Below are 21,478 nucleotides of genomic sequence, written 5' to 3'. Positions count from 1 at the left end.
TTGGATGGACTTTGCATTATCTTTTCTTACAGTCAATAGGGTAACAATTATGCTGACCCACTTATTCCCACTTGTGCTTGCAAAGTGCATGGCAAACAACTGTGTCTTTGAAAGATATATGTCAACATAGAGATGGAAATTATGCTTCTCTGAACTGGCAGTAGGTTCCAAAATGGGCTGCTTTAATTCTTCCAGTTTCACACTTTGAAAGCTTTTGGCCAGTGGATTATTAATTAGATAATTAATAAGCAACACTCTTTCCAGCTACTTTTTCAAGAAACTAACCCTGGAATCAAGTATGAATACACTGTACGTAAAGAAGAAAGTAATGAGAATGAGATTGGAGAGCCAGAGTATTTTTGGCAATATGGAGACTGGACGGCCTGCAGTGTTACCTGTGGAAGAGGTAATTCCTCGCTTCCTTTTTCTGTTACTGTTTGTGTTCATTACTGGCAAATCTCATCTAAAAGTTATCCAGACATAATCCTCAAAGAGGTAAGGTTCTTTAATCTGCATGTGGTGGGAAATCAGATCACACGTTTACAAAAATAATATGAGGAAAAACTTGTTTACTTTGAGGATAACAGAGCACTGGAGCAGGTTTCCCAGAGAGGTTGTGAAGTTTCTTTCTCTGGAGGTATTCAAAATCTGCCTGGCCATGAATCTGAGCTAGCTGACCCTCCTAAGCAGCACACTGGTGCACTAGTAGAACAGATTTATGCCCAGGTAATCAAAGCACAAACACATCCGGAATAATAAGCTTTGTTATATTTTTTTAAAAAAGGGCATAGCAACAGAAAAGGTGTATTTGGAAAATGTTAGCTCTTCATCATTATGGAAATTGGAAATGCTGAAGTCTTGCTGCACTTAGCAGGGAATATGGGCATAGTAGAGTTTATTGACCTAGAACCAAATAGCCTCACACGGCTACACATCATTGTGGTGTGATCCCTGCTGAGTTCAGCTCAGGACCAGCAGGCAAAATAAGAGCAGAATTGAATATTGCTAGTGTTGCTGGATTACGGAGCACCCTTCTCTGACTTCTGACTTTGAATGATGAGATTGATTTTATCTGAGTGTTCATTTTGTTTAGATTCAAAATTCATTTTTGTTGTACCAAATTACTAGAATTTCAAGTGTTTTGAAAAGTTTATAGGATGAAACTATATTGAAGTAGGCAAGTTCCTCTTCTGCTATGGGTGTGCTGCATGACAAGTCTTATTGAAGACAAACCTACAGATAGATAAATAAGAAAAGCTGTATTTAAATAGCCTAAGGTTAGTAGTAAATATCTTTCAAGGATTATTGCAAGCTTTCATTTGGTAAACAGTAAACCAGTAGTTTTTCCAAGATAAAAAGAAGGGCCAAGAAAGCTGAACTGTTGAACTGACAGCTGCAGTCAGTGTGAGAAATTGATCCTTACCTAAACTTATCTTCTCCTGGCAAACCTGAACATGCCCAAGACTCGGCATAGGTTCTTTCCTCACCACTGGTCAACAACCGAGCAGTAAATCCAAGGGCACTATGGCCTTTCACAGTCATAGAGATCAGAAAAATGTGAACAAATGCTTTGTGGAGCCAAGAAAGTGAAGCTGCATTAGGGAATGACAGATGGGACTACAGGGAGGGGAATTGGGTGATGTTTCATCTGTCCTAAGAGAAAAAATGATGCAGTTTTAGCTCAGTGATACACCTGCTTATCCATGGTGAATGCATCTGAAAAAAGTCCAGGTGGTGACTAATGAATGATGAATTATGGCTTGGTAGGGTGAAGCTGTCTCTTCACAGAATGAACCCAGGGCAGCTCCCTAAAGATATTTTTCCACAAGATTCTTGGCCCCTTTTCCAGTTCCATTGCAGTGGAGAAACAGAAGATCCATGTCTTCCTTCATTGCCCTCATATGCCCCCATCTTTTGTAGTCTCAAAGAGGGGTCAGGCCAGTCTACCATAATATCACGTAACCGGGAAAAAATACTGTCTGAAAAATTAATAGTTCTTGTGGTAAACATACCTAATACTGCATACAAGGAAAAGGAGAACACATTGCAGCACGTGATGCTCATTATCAGTGTAGGAAATAGATCAGCACAATTCAGTTCATGGAGAACAAGCACCGAAAGGGGATAATTTATAGTAAAGATCATAAGCTTTGCTCAGTCCTCAGTTCAGGACAGGTTGAGCCTCTTCCTGCCATTTCCTTTATGCAGAAAGGAATCACTTTGCAGTTAGAATCTGTGCACACCAGACAGTGCTCTGCTGCTGCACCCACTGGCCAAGAACCTGTTGTTCCAGATCCTGCTGTCAAGACAGCAACTAGAGCCCGTAGGCTTTCTGACAGCCAGATTAATTTAAATGTGTCACTGAGTTTTTTTTCTAGAGCAACTACCTAATATTCTTTCTTTACAGAATCACAGAATGGGTAAGGTCGGAATTACAAGTATTAATCCTTCCTCCTTGCCTAAAGGCTTTAGCCATATTTCTTAAAACCAGCTTCAAGTGGCATTAGATGTAACAAGAGGTATAACACAGCACAACTGCAATAAAGCAAGGATATTAGGCAACATCAACAATTTACTTCTCCATAGATAGCATCAGTAACTGGCAAATTTTCAAAGCTCCACAAAAGGACTTAACTGTAAGATTTGTTCAGAGGTTAATTGTTATGTGCCCCCTAAATCCTTCCCAACTGTTATCAAGGCTGCTTTGCAAAATTACCATCAGATGTTCCTGAACTGAAATGTGGTATTCAACTTGCAGCATTGATTTTAGAAAACAAAGGTCACTGTATTTCTGTTCACTGTTACGGGGTTGAGTTTTGTAACACTGAGAATTTAAAGTTTGACTCTTGTATTCTGCACATTACTTGTACATGCACAGAATATAATTTGCTCATTCAAATACAAAGAGTATCTGATTTAAATGGACAACCGAGACAATTACATGTTTAAATGAGTTCTATGATCAAAGATGCTCTTTTGCATATGCCTTTTATACACTTGCTTCTGGTCCTCTATTTCTGTTGTTTTCAGCCTTAATTTTGCCCAAACTGAGAGCTATGCAGCCAACAGATTTCTAATCTCTGTTTCAAAAGCCTCCCACAACCAGATGACTTTAAACAGGCTCCTTTCTTTGTAAACCAAGTGAGAAATCAAGAGCTGAAGAGGTTAAGCTCGCACCTAAGAAGCCCTGCATTAGGAATGAAGTATCACAGAGAATAGAAGTAATCTCTGAGCAGATTCAGAGAAATGAAGATTTTTCTTTGATCTATTATTGTCATCCTTGATTTCTCTTTTTTCCTCAGAATATTTGTAGGTTTGTTTGGGGTTTTTTTGTTTGTTTGTTTTTTTTTCCCCACAGAGCTGAGATAGTACTCATCAGTGTGAACTAATTAGCGTTGATGTCAAAGAGAAGAAAAAGTGGTGAAGAGAGGAAAACAGCTATCTCTCAAAGCCCTCTAAAAATAGTGTTAAGGTTTCAAATTTTACTGAGGTTTAGGTAAATTTAGAATTCTAAATCTGTGACTTAAATGGGATATTACCTATTTAAGTTATGCAATTGTGTAAATACTTGTTAGGGTAGGATCGGTGTGGAGTGACTAGTTTTCTGATTCTGCAGTGTTTTCTAGTTCAACTTGCTCAACCTGATAAAAGCAACTGTGTATTGATATAGGATTCCTTCCAGCTTTGGAGCTCAACTTCCAAACATTTTGAAACTACACTGGGAGTTCATATAACTTCCATAGTAAAAGTTGTTTGTGTGAATAAATTAATTTGTTGATGTCAGTGATCTGCAGTTGTTTTATGAGAATGTACAGCTTCAAAGCAAAACTTTTGCAAAGGTTTATGGTGGTTTGAAAGTGAGTTACAGCATCTGAAATGACACTAAACATTTATCAAAGCGAAAGATTTCTTATTTGTCTTTGCAGGAGCAGCATATCATGATTTTGAAAGGGGCAGAAACATATTTCTGTGAACTGCTTTTTTTACAGCTAGCAGGAAGGTTGCTGAATATTCCGGGTACATTTACTGTAGCATAAAAGAGAACGTGGATCCCTGGGAGTCCTGTGCTGAACCAAAATTCTTTCTTCTGCTTGAAGTCACCTGGGAATAGGAGATCATCACCTCCAGACATACTGCAACCTTGCAGCTATTTCCAAACATTGGAGCTTGAATGCCTCCATCCCTTAATCTTCCCTTATAGGTGACACTAATTCTGCTCCAGAAAATCAATCCTCACGTCTGACTCGAGGAAAGCAAGTCATCAAATCCTGTGCTGTAGTCACCAATTGTTTTGTATGTCTCAGTCCCAAATCTGAAAGTACTCAAAAAGTGAAAACATACCCTCACATACCTGTTTTTTTTTCTGAAGTAGTAAAAATGGGATACAGATTTCCCTTGGCTTCTATGGAATGACTCAGATATGCATAGAAAAGTCCCTTCTGTGTTACTGAGGCAGTTTTGGGTTACTGGTTGGACTTGATGGTCTTACAGGTCTTTTCCAACCTTAATATTTTTATGATTCTACAAGTCTATATGTTGTATGGAGGAATATTTTCATATTTCCCAAGTATTTGCTATGGATTACTGGTCTTATCTTCCAGATAATGCCCCACACTAGTTAATAGGAGGTCTGAGGCAAGGAAGGAAAAGCTGGTTTTCTAGGCAAAATAGCCTAACACTTATCCTTGGCACCATAACAACAGTGCTGTTAGGCCCTGTGCTTCCCAGAAGGATAAAAGTCATAGAGATACAGTGACCTACCATGTGCATAATAATTGCTGTGAATAAATACCACAGTTAATTTAATGAGAGTTAATAAATGTTTCTTCAGTCTTTTTAGTCCTTAGAATTTGGATGTAATACAGTTATTTTAATGTCTCTATATGAGTCTAGCTACAACCTTTCAAACTGTAATATTGCAATATGTTTTTTTAGATTGGGTTGCAGCATGAGATCTGCCTCAAATTATTGCAGAACTGTGAGGAAATCAGGCCCCTGGAAACTGACTTTCTTTAGATTCACACTAGGGTAATGTAGTGTTTTAGTATTCATGTTTCTTTCTGTTAAATGAGTGGGATTTTGTGTAAGTGGAACTATTAGGAAATAACCCAGATTGTTTGTATGGAATATCTCTGTGTGTCTCTTGATCACTGTGATTTGCCTCTTGTGCTGAGTGTTCTGTAATAGTTGCTCAGAAAACATAGTTTTCAGTCAAAATGTATACAAAAACTTCTTAAAACTGGAATTCAGCATTAAGAGTCACAAGGTTAAGGTTTTGCTCATACAGTACAGTTTGTATTCTGCTTAAGCAGCCTTCCCAGAAGTGCAAAGCAATGGTCAGCAAAAGCAGGCTTGCTGTGAACAGCCTGATGCTGCTGTGTTGCCTCTTGTCTGTGCATAATGCAGGAACCATTCATAGCCTTTTAAACCTGCCTCATGGCCTGCAGGAGCCCTTTCTGAAGCTGACAACTACACTGGGATTAAGGAAAGGGCTTTCCAATGTGTGAGTTGAGCCATCTGATCCAAAAGAGCACTGCTTAACCCCTTTTCAACTTGATTGAAGGATGCTCATACCTGATTTAGCTCAGATATTCAGCACAACAGATTGTCACAGCTGTTAATGTATTCTGGGATGCAGGGTACAACTTCTTGGCAGATTTCTGCAGTTCACCTCCAGCCTACAGGGGTTACTCTTCCTTTTTTTGTGGTTTTCTCTGGCAGGGGTGCGGCGCCAGGTCGCCCACTGCGTGTGGAAGGGGAGCGGAGCAATCAAGAACTCCTTCTGTGATCCAGCAACTCAGCCCAACGGGAGGCAGAAGAAATGCTACGAGAAGGACTGTCCGCCCAGGTAACGGGTACTGGGAGGCCATGGGGTGGTGAATAGCAGCCCTGTTCAAAGGGATATGTTGTTTCTGATACCACATTAACGTGGCACCCACAGCCTGCCATGGTGAGAGCTTCCACGCACCACAGAGCAAGCTGTAGAAACCCCCTAATAAGCAAATCGAAAGTGAGCAGCCCTGAGAGGTTACCAAGGCGAGTTACTGAGCAGTCTGTGCTGGAAATGGCAGAGACTGCACTCTCATTCATGCGTGTAGGTACTGTTTTTATTCAGTTTAGGTGCAGGTGTGCCTCAAGACTGTATAAATTTTTATTTATTTTAAAAATTGTATTCCTGCCTTAGCTCAAGTGATAATGCATTCCTATGTGGTCCAAAAACTAACTTATAGAGAGACCTTTTGATGCTGTTTTTCAGTAATTTTTTATACTCCTTTGTCCTTTTTGTGAGAAATGATGGGTAGAAATGCCCACTTTTGTAACTAATTTTTATGCTTTCTTTATAACACATCGTTTGGAATCTTTACATCATATCCCTTTATGTTTTTAACTTTCAGTGAAGCGCAGCTTTCTTCATTATATCACAAAGGAATAATGTTTTCCATTCTCATAACACTGCCTTAACTCATTTTCATCTCCAGTTTTTTTCTTCTACCACTTGAGTGAGTAGGGTAAGGGAGACTAAACACAGCAGACATTCCAAGTGTCAGCAGAACTGTGAGCTTGTACAACAGACATAGATTTGCTGGAAGAAATCAATATTGGGTTTAGTGTCATCCTTTAGGTGCTGTAACATCTTGCTTTTGTCTTTTTCATCTTTGAAAGTTGTTTATCATGCTGTTCACAGTGGTATACCAGTTTTTCCCTTGTAATTCTAGTTCAATCAGAATAAATTGAAGTAATGAGTCCCTTAGAGCTCATTCTATTGCATTTGACAGCAGTGAATTACATGAAACTTTAATGTAAAAAGTTCTACATAGCTGTTGGTTTTACCAGTTGTTCCCAAGTATCTTCACAACAGCATATGATGTCTCCTCTGGGAATTATGTCTTTTTGCTTGCAGCCTAGACTACCAGCATTTCATAATTCTTTGTAGAGTTATGGAAAATCAATTGATAATCAACATGGATTGATAAACTTACTAACTAGTCAACTAGTTAAGAGTTGAGGCCATGCACATACTTTGGGGTGTTTTTTATGGCACATATAAACTTTGCAATCAGTTCCAAAGTTCCAAATTAACTGAGTTTGTCCCATTTGTTCTAAGTGACAACATTATTTGGACCTGCTCTTGAAAGCGAGGGTGCAGCATTTGTCCCTTGTTGAGCATGTTGTAGAATTATGTAATATGGGCACAAGCTCTTCTGCAGACAAGGCAGAAAAGCTCTCAGCCCTGAGTGATGCTTCTTAAGCTTCTTCTGCACTGCAGAGGAAAGTACTAAAGTAATGACAAATGCAGTGCAGGAAAATTGTAAGTATTTAGTTCCATGTTGCATACTTATTTTTCTCTTAATAACATAAGAGTGACTGTAGTAGTTCAACCAAGGGATTATCTAAAAGTCCCTGTTCTGGCTCTCAGCAGGACCTACATGTCTAAGGAATAGTAAAGGCAAGGCAAACATAAATTATATCTCTTTCTAATGCTCTTCCAGCTTCCAACTGGTTTTAATTCATGATATTTCCAGAGGTTTTCATGGCTTGTCTAATCAGTAACCTCCAATGGATCTCTCTTCCAAGTGCTTGTCCAGCCTCCCTCTGCAATGCTGTAAAACTTCTATTATATACAACTTCCTCTGCAAGAAGTTCCACAGCTTTAGTTCCTGTGTGAAGCACCACCTCGTTTTAACTATTCTGAACCTGGCTCTCACTAACTTCTGTTGGTGGCCCTGAATTCCTCTGTTGGGAGCAATGGCAGCTTAGTACGTTTTGTTGATTTGTTACTTTAAAGAAAATCTGAATATTGGAGGAAGGTGTGACTGTCCCATGTGGCATTATACAGGATAACCGAGGGTCCACATGGAGCTGCTGAAGACCAAGTGTTCTATAGAGAGGTGGCTAAATTCTATGCTAGAGGTGAGGACAGTGCTGTTAAACACATTACTGCAGGAGACCTTTGTTTAGTGCTGCAGCCCCACAGCTGAAACCATTGGATGACACCACACTTCCCAACAGCAAGTCTGGTTCTTTATAGTGACATCCTGTCTAAAAAAAGGTGGTTGTTCTCTTGAATAAGCTTCCCTCTGATGAACTGCAGCATCCCACTGGTGGAAAACGTGCTACCATGAAACAAGCTACTTGACCACAAAACCAGAAGTAGATAATTTATCAAACAGTAGCTACAAAGATGTTTGTGACTCTCACAAACCAGATCTTATCTCATTAATTCATTTCAAGAAGCTAAGTTTGAATTACAGGCTTCTGAGAAGTCTTAACATTCTGGCTTTTTGGCTGACTTGCTCTGCATTTATTTTATACTCGTTACTACATTTATTATTACGCTTTCTACTAAAGTAATTTGGAGCAAAATGAATAAAGTATTAAAATATCGCAATATATGTATGCCACATTTTGACTCAGAACAAAATAAAGATGGCTGAACAACTCAGAGTTAAAATGTACAACTTGGGTGATGTTGCTCAGTAGGAGTGTGACCAGACTGTAGCTTAAATGGATGCTTTTTTCCATGTTAAGGTATGGAGTATGGTTTCCAGTTACATGTTTCTTTGGTAGGCAGGTGTTAAAGTGTGGTTCCATAGGTGTTAAAGTCAGGAGATGCTACTTGAACAAGAGTGAGATTTTAACTAGTTATAGTGTTGTGAATTAAAGTTTTGCTTTACCCTGCAAATAAAATTGCCTGGATCCTTTTTACTTTGACTACCCACTTGAACAGAGTAACCTTAAATTTCACAAGTACCTAGAATCTCCTGCTTTTTGTCTGCTGTTGCTCTGTTGTCCTTCCAACAGCATAATAAGAATAGGAAATCTTGTTTCTATTATAATACACAGTGAGAATCCATGCCCTGCTGGTATTTGACATGCCTGATGCTATGCAAATACTGAAGGAAGACGGTCTTTCTTTAATTGTGACACAGCAGAGGGAAGGAGGGCGGGAGGAAGGGAACATTCAGCCCCATAGTCATGATTTGGTTCCAAAATCCCATGCTTCTAGTTTTTCAACAGGTTGCACACTTCATTCAGCACACATCATCTAGGCAGAGACCAGGACTGTGTAATGGACAAGGCTGTTGGGCTCTGCCTCATGTGTTAAAACCTTGGAAACTCAGTGTGGAAGGAAAAGAGATAGGTCTCATTTAAAGCAGCTGAATACCACCTAAAAGAATCCGATTTTCTTCCTGCCTCTATTCCAGGCTTGGTTGCAGAAGCACTCACAGCTGCAGCTGAAAACTACCTGAGGTTATGTTTTCACCAGACAGGCAGCTTTTTGTTTTGACAGTCTCAGGAAAATTAGTACTCACGCAAAATAATTACCCAAATCATGCATTTTGCTTGTTTGTTTGTGTTTGTAACTACAATCTTTCCATGACATGCCTGCCTGTGGAGATAAGGCAGTTGTTTTACTTTGCAGAGACCAGGTAATGTATTAATACTTTAGAACCACTCAGTTGCTGTAGCGGTAAATACCATCAGAAACCAGAGGCAGGAACAAATATTGAATGGTGACTTCCATCAGGCTTCAGTTTCCATCAGCTTGTCCCAGTCTCTCACCACAGTCAGCACAGCTGCCTACTGGTTTTCTTCTTTCTGACAAGTGGATGGTAGATGTTTTGCAGTCTTGGCTTTGCCTTTTTCCTCCTTTGGCTGGTAAATCACAGCTCAGGTCCTCAGCAGGTACCACGAAGAGACAAGAATGCATGTGTTTCCGTGTCAGGTTTCTCATTCTTGAATGTTTAAGGCATCTGCATGTACCCTAGAATGAAAATAGGAAAATGCAACATCAGAAATTCTAATTACTGATAAGAAAAAACTTCCAGTTTGAGCAAGTGTTTTGAAGTGTGTGTGTGTGGTAAACATGGTTTTAGACAATTAGCTGCTGGGCTCACCAGTACTGTTACCTGCACTGAGTGAGGAAGAACTCTGCATGGCTAAATGTAGGTTTGGTTTGACCACAAAGATGCAATAGGATAGAATCTTAATTCTGAAGCTTTCTAACTGTGGAGAACCTTACTTTCTTCCATGACTTTTAAAAAAATGTTTGGTGTCATAGTTCATCACTCACCGTTACTGCCGTTCTGCAGTAGGCTCTGATAATTTATTGCTAGGAGTTTGATATTTAAACCTGCAAATTGTTGAACCCTCACTCAGAGCCATTTGAAAATGGTGAGGAGGGTAAGGTGTGTCAGCTTATGAAGTCTGCAGCTTGAAATATGTTATCTGGTTCCATTAAAATTAATAGAGCAATACACATATTTAAGTTCCATTTGTGCTGAAATGCCAGCAGTTTACAAGATTGTAGAAAAGATAAAATTGGAAAGAAGATGCAAGAAAAAAAGAGAAAAACACAACCCTGAAATGCCTTGATTTAGTTGGTGATAATATATTTTACTCTTGTCTATTGCTATGTTCTGCTGAGGGGCGCTCACTTTTTCTCTTAAAGTACTTTAACTACTTTAGTTTTTCTTTGTTGTTTGCAGAAGCCTGGAAGAGCAAGAAAAAACCCAAAGGAAGGCAGGAGGAGGACAAAAATATTTTGGATGTTTTGTTGTTGTTGTTTGATTGTTTTGGGTTTTTTTAATTACAGCAATGTCCAGAAGCCTTGCCACAGGGCTGTCGTTTCACTGGGCTGCATTTTAGAGCATGCAGCAAAAGGCTCCTAGGGTAATTTAAAACGAAATGCCGTAGGTACAGATAACTAAAGAGAAGGAAGATGGGTGTAGGTACCACAGAGAAGACCAGATGTTCACACAAATAAGCTGTAGCATGGCTTGATTGCTCTGAGTCTTTGTTGTTTGTTTAGGTTTTCTTAATTATAAGGAATAGATATCAGTGCCTTTCAAATCAGTGACAGCTCACTAGCAACTGGAGAACAAATTAATTAAGGAACATGGAAATTAGAGTGGAAAGAGAAGAGGGATTATCAGCAAACTGAAGAAACCAGAAGTGCAGTAAGATGGGAGACAAAGCAAGGAGCAAAAACTGTTATAAATCTGGATGTCAAACTTGGATGGATATATCAGAATGGGATTATTTTTTTCTCTAAGTTCATGGACCTTCAAAGGAGAAAAACCCCAATATAATAGTATTGGTTGCAAACCAGAAACAATTTTTTCCTGCCATTTTGTCTAGAAATGCATTTTCTAAATATATCCCTGCTTTATTTTCATTGTAAGGCTTTGTCATGACCTTCTTCAAAGCTCAGGAACAAGTAATATTGCCTAGGACCTTTTGTGGTTTAGTGTTTACAGGCTTTTTATACAGCAGCTTGAAGTTGTTTACTCGCCCGGGGCACTCTAAACTGGAAGGAGCAAGACTTTCCTTGATTTGATTTTGGTTTTTCCTTTTTTTTAAGTGTAAAGGTAAATCTTTAGGCAAACACAGTTGATGCCAATGCTTCTCAAATAGTAGAAACCCAGAAATTTTTTGCTCTTCTTTCTTGTGGAAGGTAGATAAGCAGATACTCAATTCACTCTGGGTCAGCATGAGAGAAAACAGGTGGATGGAGCTGGAGAAAGGCAAAGGTAAACCAGATACAAAGGGGATGGCTCTTTTCAGGAAGGCGTTCTGCATTGGAAAATACTGCACTAGAGGAAACAGTTATCTTTAATTCATTGGAACATTGCATGTGTCTTCTACTCTGTGGAATACTGACTTTCATCAGGAGAGGGACACATAAGGTTGGTTTGGCTTCTTGAAGGAACAAAGTAAAGAAAAGTCCAGCCTAGTGCAGACCTGGACACTAGGCCCAGAGGGAGAGCACTGCAGGGCACTGATCCCTTGTGGGTGCTGGCAGCGTAGCTCTGACTTACCTATTTTTGGGGTTGTGTGCCTAACTGCCTCCTCTTATGGAGGTAACACAGGGCCAGTTTGAGTACTTGTGCAGTACTGGAGGCATAGATGTAAAAGGGGATCTTCTCAACCTCTGTGCTGTCATTACAGACCCTCCAGTGATTCTTATTTGTTAACTCTTCTGTACTGAGGTAGCAATAAACAGACAAACTATAGGATACAGTTAATAGATGACTTACTTAAATAGACTTGCTAGCAGTTCCTCAAGTTTGAATTTGAAAGAGTATCTACTCAGTGGATTCTTACACTTTAGGAAACATAATACTCAGTGTCTGCTTCTGTCTGGGAATCCTGCCTACTTCTGCCTTCTGTCTTTCAGTGACTGGCTGATGATACTAGAGCACAGGGGAGATGTGAAAGCTTGAGTGATCTGGACTTAACGTGAAGAGCATGTATCTGCACTCAGATTTTAAATCACTGATTCTTTTTCTTCTGGTCTCTGACCTTTTCCTTAATGTGCTTGGGATGGGTTGTTTACTGATGTTTCTCATCCCCCTGGTTTTCAGGTGGTGGGCAGGGGAGTGGCAGAAATGTTCAACCACATGTGGCCCAACAGGCCTGAAGAAGCGAACTGTACTTTGCATCCAGACGGTGGGATCTGATGAGCAGGCACTGGCTGTGACAGAGTGTCAGCACCTGCTTAAACCAAAGACTCATCTGTCATGCAACAGAGATGTCTTGTGCCCATCTGACTGGACAGTGAGCAACTGGACTGAGGTAAATTCGTATTTTTTCCCACATGACCTGTTAGAGTCAACAGAGGGGAATCAGCGATTTTGCTTCTTTTAAATAATATTTTTTTAGGTTTAACATGTCTTCACAAATCTTTCGTGCAGAAGAAAAAAAGCTGCCCTGCTTGCTAAACACCTCAGAAAGTGGTGCTTGTTAACTGTTTCTTGATTTGCTGAGCTTTTGGGACTGTAGAACAGGGCATGTTTAAGTGCTGAAAAATCTTTGTGACACTCATGGTCTGCTCGTGGACCAGACTGGGGGGAGGCTCTGTGTGATGTCTGCAGGCCTACGAAGAAGTATTTTAACATTCTTTCCATTTGTATCTCTTGCATTCATGACACTACCTTTATTCCAATAGCTTGCAAACTTTGGAGATGTGGGAATTGTTCAAAGCTGTGTTCAGGCTGGACACTGGGAAGCATTTCTCTACTAGGAGAGTGGTCAAACACTGGAACAGGCTTCCCAGAGAGGTGTTTGATGTCCCCAGCCTGTCAGTGTTTAAGAGGAATTTGGACAATGGTCTTAACAGCATGCATTAACTTTTGGTCAGCCATAAAGTGATGAGGCAGTCGGGCTACATGTTCATTGTGGGTCCTTTCCAAGTGAAAACTCTGTATTTTCTTTCTTTGAAAACTCCTCTCTCCTTCTTTCTCCTAACCCCCCCCCTTTTTTTTTTTCATTAGACTGACTGCTGTGAGAACAGAGTCACGTAATGAGCTAATAAAATTTTGTGATAGTATTGATTTGGTTTATGCTGCTTACATACCATCATCACAGAATGTTGATTGCTTTGTTAATTGATCAACCACCATTTTTTAAATGCCTGTGAGAACACAGACTGGAGTTATATGACTAGCAGTACAATTATATAGAAATGGCCTGCTGCTGGTGCTCATGTGCCATTGGATTATATTTGCAATTTACTGACAAAAGTAAATTTTTACATCTGTAGAAACTAGAGAGGAAGTGTAGGACAGACTATTTCACCTGCACAAATGATAGGATTGTCAGGAAATTTGTAACTGCAGAATGTTCCTTACTGGTGAATGTAAGACAGAGATTTACACAGGTAAAAATTCCCGTTGCTGGAAACTGATCTGTCTGTTAGAAGATCCTTCTGTGTCTTATAAATTAAACATACTTAATTAGGCACATAATGAGGATAGAGTGTTGTAGCCATTCTGAAATCTCTGTTTAGTACATGACTGTAATCTAAAGCAGAGATCTTCTGGGAGAAGACATTACCCTGAAAAGTTAATAAGGTTGGATATTCCTTTTAACTTCCTTGAATGCTACTACAAATCATGCAAGTGGCAAAGTCTGACAAAGTTAAGTGAGTTGTATTTCTGTTTAAGAAGGAACATAGTGTTAGTTGTTGTTGTCTTCCTCAGTAATCAAAATCCTTTCCTGAATAACTTCAGAGGCCTGACTGCAGCTGAGGTGAGTTTACACAGCTCTGAATAATTGAACATGCTATTCATCTGGAAGTGCAAGGAGACAGAATAGCTAATGAACTTACCTAGTGTGGGGCTACACTGCTTGCTTCCCTGCTGCTGTTGCTGCACAGCTGATGTTATTTTACCGATGTGAATAATAAAGGGTGCCCCAGTAACACAAGGTCATTAGTATTTTACTGCCCTGTGACCTAAACCAGCTCTAAAAAAAAAATTAGATTTGCCGGGGACATTAGAGTGCTGACAAAAGGAGTGTTCATCACTTCATGTCAGGCACCTGGTTATAAACCTGCTGAGTCAGCTGGTCAGGCTCCCTCACATCCTAGGAAGAATTTCTCCAGTAGGTTGTTTGTAACATCTGCCCTCATACTCAACCAGCCAGCCAGCCACCAGAGAGATGTGATTTCACAAAGTCCTTAGTGGAGCAACAGCTGCCGAAGGCATGGCTATGCCTGCGGGTCTGAGGGTGAAAAACATCACAGAAAAACTGGGTCTCTTTAGCTTCCAGCATCCTTTATGCACAGCAGTGCTCCCATTTAAACAGAAGCCAGATAGGTTAATTACTTTCAGTAGTCTGTAACTGAGGAGGGACATGCTAGCAGCTCTGACAGCACTTGGTGGTTTCACCGTGACTAAGTGAAAAATCCGTTTCATAAAGTCAACAAGGGTCTGTGAGCTGTATGGATCATCACAGCAGGTCTGGGGCACGGTGAGCAGCACCGAGCCAGTCAGATGTGGGTTTGATTGCAGGTTTTTAGTCTGTTTTTTTATAATCCTGGTGGAAAAAGTGTTGGCTAAATGACTTATTGTGACTCAGTGAAGAAATCAAAATCTATTGTATTACTTTTATATTTTGTCTTCATCATGTAGTCTTTTTTCACTGTTGTTTCCTCAAGGTGACATTTACTGTTCTTAAAATTTGGAAAGAACTCCATGATAGCAGAACATCACTAGAATGAAACACTTGTTTTTCAAGAAAAGCTTTGTAAATCATTATTTGTAATGATGCTTCTTTATTATAAACAAATGTCATCTGATAATTATTGATATGTGCAGCAGAACAAAGAGGGGATGTGTATTAATTCTATTTCACTTGCAGTGCACAGTTACCTGCGGTGGTGGAATAAGGACTCGTAACGTCACTTGTGCCAAAAATAACGATGAGCCATGTGATAGTTCCAAGAGACCAAACTCTAAGGCCCTGTGTGGTCTTCAGCAATGCCCTTCTGCTGGAAGGTTCCTGATGCCCCCACTGGCACCCAGAAGAGGCAAGATCATAATTAGAAAAACAACTACTAATTCTGAACGGAATCTTCCTGGCAGGATTCTCAGACCAAGCCCAAGGTCCTACACAACAACAAAAACACCCAAGCCTGAAAGTGTAACTCCCAGTTTGCCTACATCCTCAGAAACAGAGGGAATAGCCAACAGAACATTACAAAATAATTTTGCTGGACCAAATGATGTTTACAATTATCCAGTTTTTTCTACTGAAAACAGTTCATATCAAAATACTACTTCATGGCCTCTTCATAACAGCTTAAGTACTGAAATTTTAAGGCCTTCTGAAAATACTTCTGAAAGTGAGCCAGTTTCTACTACAGAGTGTGAGATGCACAGAAGTGAGGACACTCCTGTTTCATTGTTTACTAGTAATCCAGAAATAACCTCCAGCTATGATTACTTAACCGAAGAATCTGATGACATTGATGGGCCTCTTGGAGTCAGCAAGAAACCAGCTGATCTCTTTTACAGCACAGAACTCAATTCTGAAATCAGAACCAGAAGCACAACCCTAGACACTGTCTCTTCTCTCCTTCAAAATGAGAGCACGACTCCCCTGTCCCCACCAGCATCTCACCACCAAGACCCTTCTTTGCTGCTTCCTGATAGCAGAGCAGCACAAGGGCTGGCATTTCCAACAACAGCAAACTATATCAGCCTGCAGGTTGGTGTGCCTGTTGTAGAAGTAACTACCCCACAAGCACCAGTTGCAGAAACACCTACAGTGCTTGGACATGTACCAAGAGACCAGACTGACAACAGAAAAGAAGCAAAGCTGCCTGACACAGTAACTACCAGCATGCAATCCTCAGCTCTTGAGCATGCTCTGAGGAACCAAAGTGCAACATCTGAGGGTGTTTTAGTGAATGCCACAGAAAACAGCCATGTAATAGCATCCAACAGTTTGCCTGGTGATGCCTACTGGATAGTAGGCAACTGGAGTGAGGTAAGTTGTTTTTAGCTTGTCAGAATTGGAGAGTGTGAACAGCTGACTGAACCACTGCTGAAATGAAACAGTTTGTCAAGATTATCTGAAATCAGTACGATACATTCATATAAAATACTTGACACTAAAGAGTTAGTAACTTGGGATATCTAGATTGCTTACACAGAGTGAATATAGTCATCAGGGGGCCTGGCCATATGTCACAGACTTTTATTTAATATCTTTCCCACTGTAAAATTTTGTTTTTATGTAAACAGAGTTCTTTTTATGTGAATGAATTTTATATGTTTGAAATCATGGTACCTAAAGTGAAAGACTTCAGTATCTGAACTAATTATCTTATTCTTCTAAGGCCTTTTTTACCAAGCTAAACAGGGTCAGATCTAGAAAACTCCTCGAACTGATCTGCCTCTTGTCTCAGTATTGATGGAGAAGGTCCGTTTCTCTGTACCTGCTTGCCCTTAGCTCTGCCTTGAACCTTTCAAAATTATAGAATTGCAGAAATGCAGGGACAACAAGAGATGACCCATGTGTATCCCATGGCAGTGGAGGCACATCTAGACCACTGAGATAGTGTCGGTGTCCTCTGTCTGGATGCAACCAGTGGGTAAGACCCCTGAGGAACAGCAGACTCTGTCACCACCACATCAGTGGTTGTTCAGGACATGTGTTCCTGATGGCAGTTTGAAGTTCCATCTTGTGTCCTCCCACGGCCAGGTGAGAATGGCCTTAGCTTCCCATGTTCTGGTGAGACAGGTGAAGCATTTCCTCCTGCACGTGCCTGAACAGCTGCATTTAGATCTGCTTGGGTGAAAGAGTCTACAAAAGAATTTCAGGGGAAAGGTTGTACCCCCAAGCCCACCACAGCCTGAGCAGAGGTCTAACACAGAGATGCTGCAGTCTGTCCTGGTCGTTCATTATCCATCTTAGAAATATTTTCCTTGTACATAGCCGAAATCTTCTGTACTGGAAATGAGGAGTCCCCTTTATTATATGCAGACTATGGAGAAAAATTTTCTTCTTAATAACTGTTTTGAGGTCCAGTTTCTAAATTCTTTTCAGATTTTCCTTGTGTTTTCTAAATATCTGGTGACTTTGTTGTTCTCATCTGGACTTGCTTCAGTTTCATCACATATTTCTTCATCAGTGACATTTCATTGTGGCCCCAGCTGACACATGGCATATAAAATGGAATAATTGCTCCCATTTTATTTATTACTGTCTTTGTGAATGCTGGAATCAGATTTGTCTTGTTTTGTAACCATCTCACTTCCACTTATTGAATTTGTGGTCCATTGTAAACCCTGGATCCCTTAAGACAGTATTTCTGGATCAGCAGATGTCAGATGTTCTCAGTTATGTTTGGGAGATATATATATATATATATATATATATATATATGTATATGTGTTATATATAGATAGATATAGATATGCATTAAAAGTTTTCCCTAAATGCAGTATTTTGCATGTATTTTTTGAATTTTGCTGTTTTCTTATAGTTTTTAACATGGTGAGGTGTATTTGAATTCAGATTTCAACATTTCTGGCAATTCTCCAAACTTGTCATTACCTGCAAATGTTTAAAGCACATGCATTATTCAGTTAGTTAATGAAAATACTGAAGAGAGCCTGGCTTTGGACAGAGCCCTGCAGGACTATGTTTGAAGTGTCAGTTCAGTTTGACACGGAATCAATAAGGACCACTTTACTACAGTTTTTCAGTTAGCTGAACACCAATCTTGTAATTATTTCACCTAGACTATATTTCCATCATTTTCTAAAAGAATGTTTTATACAAACATGTAAAAATGCATCATGTCAGCTGGCTCCTTTTCTATATTAAGCCACGTGCCCCTGTCAAAGGATATTAGACTCAACTGAGTAGTTCCTTCTATATAGGTCCATGTGAGCTTTTATGTTGCTTTATCATCTTTGTTAGTATTTGCCATTTTGATCTTTGTTATTCACTAATTTGGCTTTTATTTTCTTGTGAAGTCAAGTTGGATGAAGAATTCCATTAGGCCACAGATAGGACTTTTTGTTTTCCTAAAAATAGCTTGAAAGATATTCTGATTGAATCCTCTGAGACTTTTCCAATCTATGGAAAAAATAATTCTCAGCAGTTCAAAGTTATTGAAGAACACTTGAATGAATGTTTAGATAAGATCAATATATTTGGGTTCATAGAATTGATGAAATCAGTTTGAGGATACCTTATGTATCTAACTTTGCTATTCTTTAATGATTTGGTAATCTTCTGCTATTCTTGTTCAAGGTTTTGTATCTATTAAAATTAACTTAGTGGAAAGTGTGTCACGTTTAACTTTTTTTTTTACAAGTTTGAAGAAGGAAAAGTGATGAAAAAAAGAGAATTTGTGGAATCTCCGTCCTTGGAGATATTCTGAAGCCATCTGGACATGGTTCTGGGCAGCTGTCTCCAGGTGGCCCTGCATGGGCAAAGGTCCTTTCCAACCTCAACGATTCTGTGATTCTATTAATAGTTAGCTATTATCTTTCTTATGAAATAAAAGTTACGTATTTTAGACACACATCTTGATTCTAACATTCGCAGAACCTTCTCTTTTTGTTCATTACCTTTAACTAATTTTTAATCTACAGTTTTTTGACTTTACTTTTTCTCCTATTTACCTGTCCTTAGTAAAACTTTGTGGGTGTCTTTAGCTGGCATCTGTCCAAGGCATTACTATTTCAAGACCAGTGCATCTACCTAGATGAAAGTCTTGCTATGCTCTCTCTTTCTGTTTTAGTAACTACCAACATTCTGATGGTTTTTTGCTCTTTATGATATGTCTATACTTGTAAATAAATAATGCCCAAGAATAGTGATAGTCACTGAGTGGAATGGTGTGACATGTCCTGTGCTGGCACTTGCCTCCCAAGGGAGAGCACTAATGTGAATAGGGCAAAACAGTGCCCAGTTCCACTGGTACTTCTATCTGTAACTTCTGCTGTCTTTCCTACTACTTTCCCAGGTCATTCTGGGCTGTCACTTCTACCTTTCTAGGAGCTTTCTGGGTACCAAAGATATCCCATTACCACCAGCCCTGCTCATTCTGCACCTCTGCTATTGGTCATGAAAAGTCACCTGCACTTTCTACCCCTCTAATCGACATCTGCTGTGACAAGAGGGAATCTTGGTTCCCAAATGACAAAAGGGAAAAGCAGTAAGTCTTCACAAACTTCAGAGCAATCTGTCTCCTTTATGTAGCATCAAACAGCAGTCAAGAAAGCTAAGGCTTTATGCTTTATGTTGCACTGTTTGGAGCATCATGCCTTTCCCTCTTGAATCTGTACCTGCACAAAACCTACCTACAGCAGGTTTTGAAAAAATCCTGCTGTATTTCACCTTCCTCAGACAAGATTATAAAACTTTAATAAGTATGATCTACCCAGCACCATCCCTGGAGCTGTCTTTGATCTTCTCGTGTGTGCTCAGAATGGGGCTTTGGTCAAAGACTGAGCACCCCATCGGTAAAGTCATGGTGTTGTCAGACTGGCATAGCAGAGCTGAGAAAACCGTCAAACAGTCAGCAAGCAAGACAAGGGCGGTCCATCCTCTCAGGCAGAGAAATTGTCCTGGATAGATATGTCACCAGGGAAAATTGAACAGTGGTATGTATTTTCCTTTAACAGGACCCTTGTACACATGTTCTAGGAATCTCCACGTCTTCAATGCTGATATTTTTCCTGCCTCGTCTTCAGCTTAGGTTTCCTTATTTTTCCAAGAACACTTACTCAACTTTCCCACTTCCACAAAAGGAGTTCAAACCAAACAATAGCAGTTGCTTTCTACATCATTTTGCTGATTATTTATGCTGTTTCTCATGCCCACTACAGGTTGCTTGGTGTGTGTTGGTTTTGATTCTATATGTATAGTTGTTCACTATCTCTCCCTTTTTAAGGAAGAAAGAGGTAAATGGATGTCTCCAGCCACTCTTCACCCCTTCCTGCTTCAGAACACAATGGCAGTGTTTGACTTTTTTATGAGGAGTGTGCATTTTTGGGATCTGGACTGGAGTAATCAGTATTCTCTTACCTCAGACACCAAAATCCTCCCAAATGTTGATAACACTCCATAACTTCCTGAATTAATAATTTTAAAAAATCTTTTTCCTGTACATTCTCTCGTGTTTTATTTAAGATTTTCAGCATCATGCTCTTAATTTGCAGACTATCTCATGAGGAATATTAGGGATAGAGAGGGAGCAATGTTGGAGATAGGATGCAATTACACTGTACCTTGCATCCCCAAAGATAACAGAAGAAAACAGTGGAATAGCTGATACAGATTTAGAGTGTTTCAGTAAGCAGGAGTTTGCCAAAAGAAAATAATTGTTTAGTATAGATCAGAATTGATGCTGTCTTAACAAAGCAATGGAAAGCCTTCTTTCAGAATATTAAGTAAAATTCAGGTGAGTTTGAAGTCTTCTTTTGAGTTTCTCAGGCAACCTAGATCATCTAAAATGGCTCTAGATATTTATATTTATGTTCCAGGATTGTTGCTAAATGATGTACCGATGCTGAGTTTTCCCCTGAGATTTCCTCTTACCCTTCTGCAGTGCTCCACCACCTGTGGAATGGGGGCTTTCTGGAGACTGGTGGAGTGCAGCAGCAGGAACACATCTCATTGTCAGCACATCAAAAAGCCTGATCCTGCAAGAAAATGTTATCTCCGCCCGTGTGCTAGCTGGAAAACAGGAAATTGGAGCAAGGTAACTTCATTCAGAGCTGTGTGTCAACAGTAAGCTTGCAAATTTCAGTGAGTAGGAAATTCTAAGTACTTCATTTTTAAAGCAATTATTTACTCAGTGGTAATGCATACATGGTTCCCAGTTGACCATTCAGCACTAATTTTCCGATTTCCTAACCAAGTTATATCTAGATACACATCTGCTGTTGATTTTGTTCTTCCTGTGGTAGGTTGTGCTCATTAACTCTTGCATCCTGCACCAAAGCAGGGCTCACTGTTCATGTTCTATGGAGATCACAGGGCAAAGCTGTACATATTTGGTTGTGGCATCTTTTTGATCTCTGTCTCCAGAGGCATCTCCTAGTTTTAAGAAGCAGTGGGAATTTGGAAGGAGGAGTTGTCATGTTCCTATTTACCCTTGTCACCATATATTATCTCTTATGTGACATGATCTGTTCCCTATCCATTTAATCTCTAATTTTTACAT

At 39.7% G+C, this 21,478-nt stretch overlaps 1 protein-coding gene across 1 annotated transcript in view; it reads left to right on the top strand.

Moving 5' to 3' along the window:
- ADAMTS12 (ADAM metallopeptidase with thrombospondin type 1 motif 12) overlaps positions 1 to 21,478 on the top strand; it is a 139,720-nt gene that overhangs the window by 109,296 nt on the left and 8,946 nt on the right. Inside the window, exons 16-20 of the mRNA XM_027895680.1 lie at positions 265 to 406; positions 5,722 to 5,848; positions 12,369 to 12,579; positions 15,148 to 16,278; positions 20,861 to 21,013. Of these exons, the coding sequence (XP_027751481.1) occupies positions 265 to 406; positions 5,722 to 5,848; positions 12,369 to 12,579; positions 15,148 to 16,278; positions 20,861 to 21,013 (1,764 nt within the window). The remainder of the gene's footprint in view (positions 1 to 264; positions 407 to 5,721; positions 5,849 to 12,368; positions 12,580 to 15,147; positions 16,279 to 20,860; positions 21,014 to 21,478) is intronic.

This window comes from Empidonax traillii, unplaced genomic scaffold (genome assembly GCF_003031625.1).
Source record: "Empidonax traillii isolate 1590-97213 ecotype Southwest subspecies unplaced genomic scaffold, ASM303162v1 scaffold464:size472915, whole genome shotgun sequence".
NCBI lineage: Eukaryota > Metazoa > Chordata > Aves > Passeriformes > Tyrannidae > Empidonax > Empidonax traillii.
Note: the sequence above shows the minus strand (reverse complement) of the source record. Positions and strands in the feature narration are given on the sequence as shown.